Source organism: Trachemys scripta, chromosome 23, assembly GCF_013100865.1.
Source record: "Trachemys scripta elegans isolate TJP31775 chromosome 23, CAS_Tse_1.0, whole genome shotgun sequence".
In the NCBI taxonomy this organism is placed as follows: Eukaryota; Metazoa; Chordata; order Testudines; family Emydidae; genus Trachemys; species Trachemys scripta.
Genome location: NC_048320.1, coordinates 1,982,201 through 1,988,441, shown reverse-complemented (window position 1 = coordinate 1,988,441; position 6,241 = coordinate 1,982,201). Strand labels below are relative to the sequence as shown.

The 6,241-nt window shown below is 49.4% G+C and overlaps 1 protein-coding gene across 1 annotated transcript in view; it reads left to right on the top strand.

Moving 5' to 3' along the window:
* The first annotated feature begins 1,640 nt into the window (after positions 1-1,640).
* PSMD11 (proteasome 26S subunit, non-ATPase 11) overlaps positions 1,641-6,241 on the top strand; it is a 28,252-nt gene continuing 23,651 nt past the window's right edge. The window contains exons 1-2 of the mRNA XM_034755897.1: positions 1,641-1,771; positions 5,259-5,360. Coding sequence (XP_034611788.1) covers positions 1,681-1,771; positions 5,259-5,360 — 193 coding nt within the window. The 5' untranslated portion in view covers positions 1,641-1,680. The remainder of the gene's footprint in view (positions 1,772-5,258; positions 5,361-6,241) is intronic.

Sequence of the window (6,241 nt, the reverse complement as noted above, 5' to 3'; positions counted from 1 at the left end):
CCACAGAGGGTCCAGGTGAGCATCAGGGTTGACAGCTGGCCCTGGGGTCAGGCTGCCACCTGGCTGCCCTGCCAGCCCGCCCCACGTGGTCGGGTCCAGTGTCAGGGCTGATGCCCAGCTCCACACAGCGGGGTCCAGGGTCCCTGCCACCGGGACCCCACCCATGGCTCCACTCCTGGCCCCACTTTGTGGAGGGGGTCTCTGGCTAGGAGGCGGTGGGCATAAGGGTCTGTGTCTCATATCATAGAATCTCAGGGTTGGAAGGGACCTCAGGAGGTCATCTAGTCCAACCCCCTACTCAAAGCAGGACCAATCCCCAGACAGATTTTTGCCCCAGATCCCTAAATGGCCCCCTCAAGGATTGAATTTACAACCCTGAGTTTAGCAGGCCAATGCTCAAACCACTGAGCTATCCCTCCCCGCTTCCTTCAAAGCCACCCAACCCCTTCCCTTGTCCCTTATAGACTGATAGACTTTAAGGCCAGAAGAGACCATCATGATCATCTAGTCTGATTTCCTGCACAACACAGGCCACAGACCCTCACCCATCCCCTCCTGTAACAGGCCCGTAATCTCTGGCTGAGTTACTGAAGTCCTCAAATCCTGGTTTAAAGACTTCAAGTTACAGAGAATCCACTATTTATTCTGGTTTAAACCTGCAAGTGACCCATTCCCCATGCTGTAGACAGAGGAAGGCTAAACACCCCCCCACCCCAGGGTCTCCGCCAATCTGACCTGGGGGGGAAATTCCTTCCTGATCCCAAATATGGTGATCAGTAGGACTCTGAGCATGTGGGCAAGACGCAGCAGTAAGACACCTGGGAAAGAATTCCCCATAGTAACTCCGAGGGAACCCATGGGAATTGAAACGACCACTCAGTCGACTTCCAAAGAGATGGGATTCATGGGAAGATTTTAACATGAAAAGGACTGGCCGCATATGGAGAAGGAAAGCCAGGATAAGAGAAGACTGGAAGATGTATTGTGATTGGCACAATCTATATGAGGGCTGAAGGACTGATTGAACAACATGATCATCCTGAACTCAGAACCCTCCCCATCTAGTGCCCCATCTCCAGCTGCCGGAGAGATGTGCTACTAGCAGTCATACACAGGCCACATGCCATTGCAGGCAGTCTCATCATACCACCCTTTCATAAATGTATCAAGCTCAGTCTCTCCAAGTCCCTCCCCTGGCCCCATACCAGCGCCCCACAGAGCCCCTCTCACCCGGCCCCTCCCCTGGCCCCATACTATCGCCCCCCAGAGTCCCTCCCCTGACCCTATACCACAGCCCCATAGAGCCCCTCTCACCCGGCCCCATACTACCACCTCACAGCGCCCCTCTCACCAGCCCCATCCCTGGCCCCATACCAGCGCCCCACAGAGCCCCTCTCACCCGGCCCCATACTACCACCCCACAGCGCCCCTCTCACCCGGCCCCATACCAGCACCCCACAGAGCCCCTCTCACCCGGCCCCTCCCCTGACCCCATACTACCGCCCCACAGAGCCCCTCTCTCCCATTAGACCCCCCGGGCCGGCCCGCACGCCCCACCCGCCCAGCCAGCCCCACGTGCACGGCCTACAGGTCCCGGCATGCCCCGCGGCAGGAAGGGGCGGAGCTCCCGGCCGGCTCTTTCCGGCCTCGGCGCGAGGAGGGAGTGAGCGAGCGGCTAAGATGGCGGCCGCGGCGGTGTTGGAGTTCCAGCGAGCCCAGTCCCTGCTCGCCACCGACCGCGAGGCCTCCATAGGGATCCTGCACTCCATAGGTGAGCGGCGCGGGGCCGCGGGCGGGGCCGGCCCGCAGCCCGCGCTCCTCGGCCCGGCGGCGGCGCGGGGGAGGCGGCCGGGCCGGCTGCTGACTCACCGCGGGAGCCGGGGGGCGCAAGGCCGCAGCCCGCGGGAGGGGAAGCGGCGGGGCGGGGGGAGGCCGCCCCAGGCCCCTGCAGCTGCTGATTCACGCTGGGCCCGGGAGGCAGGGCCAGGGCGCCCGGCGCCGGTCCCGCGAGGCCCTGCCGGGCAGCGCGTCAGGCTCGGGCCCTGGGGTCCCGGCCCGGCGGGGGTTTAAAGAGGCCCCGGTCTCTGCTGCTGCCGGGGGGCGCCCCATGGCAGGAAGGGGCAGCCCCGCTCCGCTCCGCCGGGGCTGGCGTTTCTCCCCCCCACGGTCATGCCAGCGAGGCTCTGGGAAGGGAGGGGGTGACCGGCTTTTAGGGGCTGTGACCCCCAACTCCCCGTGGTGGAGAGCACTCGCACTCGCACTGTTTGTCCTGCTCTGGATGAGACCTGGAGGGTGACCCTGATGTCAGCCCGCTCTCCCCCGGGGCACGGCGCCATCCCTCTCCCGTTCCCTTCAGCTGAGGAATGAAGGGACCGAGCACAGTTTTGCTGTTATCACTTTTGCATGAGAACATTGTCTCCCTACCATGGGGTCTGTGGGTCTGGTTTCTGCAGCCATCTCAGTTGTGGGATCTGGGGTTGAGAGGGACCCGGGGTCTGTTTCTGTGTCACTTCCACCCACTGCTTGCTGGAGGAAGGTGCTCTGAAGTGCAACAGGCTTCTGAGGCTACAATTGATTGTGTGTAGTTATTCTTGTGCTACAGTCCTGTTAGGGACTATCTACTGAGGGTGGTATGGCCAGATATTGGGTTATTGTGCAGGCAGGAGGATGACAACATCCACTGATGAGTAATCGAAATATAAGTGGTGTGTGTATGTGTGTGTGTGGCACTTGAACCCAGGGTGAGAACTGCCCTTGCCTTTAAGTGCTGGCCAGACTTGCAGACTTCCTGTGTAGGGGGAGAGAATACAATTTGTGGATTAAGCACTAATGGTTGAGAGAGCATTTTTTTTCTTAGTGTGCAAATTTAATTTATGAATTTAGGTGGGGAGCAGATACTGTTTCGCTGCATCTCTCCATGCTTGAAAGTTGTTTGTTTTTTTTTAAGCAGCTTACCCCTTCAATGTTACTATGCAGCTCATGCTATGGTGGCATACTGTAGAACTGGGAAAGCTCTACAGTTCTCAGATTGGAAAAATCCATGAACACTGCTTCACACTGAGTATCATGAACAGTGTATCCCAATAGCATCCAGTGAGAATCCACGGATACAGTCTGTTTAGGGGTTTCAGTAGTTTCCATCACTGTAGCATGTAAGTGCTATAGTAAGTTAGGTCAGCAGAGGGAGGTCTGCACTAGTTGTCTAGTGTTTGCCACCCTTAAGGCCTAAGGAGCTCTGCTGGAGGTATGTTTTTCTTGTATAGTAGTAATGCTAGTCGAATTGCCTTTTAGGGTACATGAATGTTTCCCAGTGCAAAAATAACCTCAGGTGAAAGTGTTGGTATGCTGAGTGCATACACAAAAACAGTTGAGCTGGAATCCTAGGTTCTAGCTGAAGAAGTACTACAGAAATCTTCAGTGTAACTTGTTTTGTTTCAGGAATCCACTTCATTTTATTTGTGCTACCTTCCTACACTGCAACTACAACTGTCATGGGGGACTGTCTCAAGGATTTAGCAGAGTCAGGGACATGCCAAAACTACAAAATGGAGCAGTGGCCTAGTTATGTCAGGGGACAACCACGTTTAATTCAGGTCCCCAGAATGTATTTGTAATGTAGATCATGGGATAGGATGGGGAGAGAAGAAGCCCTAGAAATGAACGGCCAAACGAATTAGTAATTCTGAATTCTTTGTAATAGGTGACTTATTTCTGAGGATAGGGCTTTGAACAAATACTGGTGCTATGTGTTTGGCAGTTAAATGTCTCCTTGGCTACTGTATAATCTCAATAGACCACCACCTGCAGAATAGCCATCTGAGAGAACTACATATTAAAAATGAGATTGTGTAGAAGGAAATACAATAAAAATATATAATATGTCTTGCTATTGCATGGCGGCCTTGGGCGAACAATGAGGTCCACAATGTAAACTAAATAATATACACATTTGTGTGGTGTGATTTCAGGGTTAGGATTCCTGAGAAGCTTGCTTATCCTGTGATGTTAACTAGAGATGTGACACTAGTTAATTACTGCTTGGCACCTTCCAGGTCTGTCAAACATACCTATGACTTCTTGTCAAGTCAGTCCTAGTCAAAACTAATGGTACCACAAACTATTTCATAGAAAATTAGGGTTGGAAGAGACCTCAGGAGGTCATCTAGTCCAATCCCCTGCTCAAAGCAGGACCAACACCAACTAAATTTTTCCAGCCAGGGCTTTGTCAAGCCTGACCTTAAAAACCTCTAAGGAAGGAGATTCCACCACCTCCCTAGGGAACCCATTCCAGTGCTTTATCACATTTGTTATCAACTGAGAGATGTGACCAACTATAGTAGACTTTTTTTTTTTAAGGCTGTGGGTATTTCTTTTACTATAATTAGACCTTCTGTGCTGGGGAAAGCAAAATTACTTTGTTTATGATACTGAGCGTATTAAGTTACGGGGGCCATAAGGTCTTGTCCCGTACAGTGAGAACTAAGAACTTCTGAATTCTAATTCCAGCTGTAGTGCTGGACAAGGAAGCAAGGAATCCCAGCTCTGTAGTCTCAGTCAAGTAAATCTCTTCACGTTTCTGTTCTTCTGTTGCCTCGTCTGTAAGATGGGGATACTTGCTTGTCTCACAGTTGTTGGAGATTTAATATTTGTAAAGCACTAAGTAGTAGCAAAAAGTATGAAACCTTTATGAGGAGAGAGAGCTCCAACTTTTGCAACTGAGAGCCAGTAATGCCTGCAGTATCTGACATGCAAGTGCAAACAGATTAATTTCACAGCTTCATACAGCCTTAGCGTTATTTTTGTTGTGGAGCTTTGGCCAAGTGATTGCAACATTACACACAACACCAGTAAAAACAAGGATCCTAACACCAAGCAATAAGGGATTATTTTTTTACCCAGCTTGCAGGTTCTACGCTTGAGATGTCATCATTTAGAAGATGTCATTTATTAGAACACTCCATATGGTGCAACCATAGATGCTTGTTTTAGAACAGTCCTGACACTTTATGAATCTGAAATGTGACCTGTTGTCAGGACATGAGAAATTTTGTCAGCTAGATGCAACTATTTCTAAAGTCTAGATAAATAACTGGTTTTAAGCTTTCTAAAGCTAAGTGCTTAACATTTCTGTGTAATAAATATTCCAGCCAGATTGACTCCACTGTTACCTGACACACTAGTTTCTGGAAAGAAGTGAAAAACGTAATTATGTAGATTCTGTGTTTTGATTGAAATGGTATTGTTCCACTTTCTTCTAGTGAAGCGTGATGTTCAGGAAAATGATGAGGAGGCAGTGCAAGTTAAAGAGCAGAGCATCCTGGAACTGGGGGCGCTTCTTGCTAAGACTGGACAGGCGGAAGGTAAGCCCGAGTTCTGACTCATTGGCGTTCTTGTAACATGCATGTACACACAAGTTGATGGGTCTGTAGGGAGATGCAAACATAAGAGTAGAGCTGGAGTGGAGGGAGCTACTTTCTATCCCGTGAGTCTTTGAGATTTGGAAACTTTTTTTTCCCTGTTCTGAAGTTAATCTGAAATTTTTGCAAACCAATAAATCTTTTTTTTTTTTTTAACCCAGCCCCCTCCTCACCCCACCCCCGGTTCCCCCTTTACACTGAGGACTTCAGCCTTTTTAAAAAAGAAACTTACACTTAGCATAAATTAACCAGTTCAACATTAAAAGCTGATTTGAATAAAAAACCAAAACTTTTCATTGAGGAAAATGTTGAAGCGGGACACCTCAAGAATTTAAATTATTTTTCAAATGCCTTTGAATTGGGCGATTGTTTTCACAAATGAACATTTACTGATGGAAAAATTCCCAACCAACTCTACATAAGAGAAGATGTGACAGGCTTTCTTTTGGGGATGTATGGAAGGAGAGGAATGGGTGAAACGTCTCTAATCAGTAATTGTTTGGTTCAGTTATATTCCAATCTTTAGTTTCCCTGAAAAGTTCTAAGGTAGCATGCTTCTTACAGTGAAAGTTCAGCAGGTTTTGGTGGAGAATGATGATCTTGCATTTATTGAGCACTTTTCATCCAAAAGGACTTCACAAATTGATACCCAACTTCAGACAAAGCTCACTCCATCCGCTGCAGATGTGCAGCTGTAGTGTAGCCAGGCAGCAGTTCAGCCATATACAACCATAATTCAGGACATATATTTTTTTTTAAACAAACTGAAGTTGTTTGGAAAGTGTAAGTGAACAGACTGTAATTAACCAAGTTAGAGTTTAACT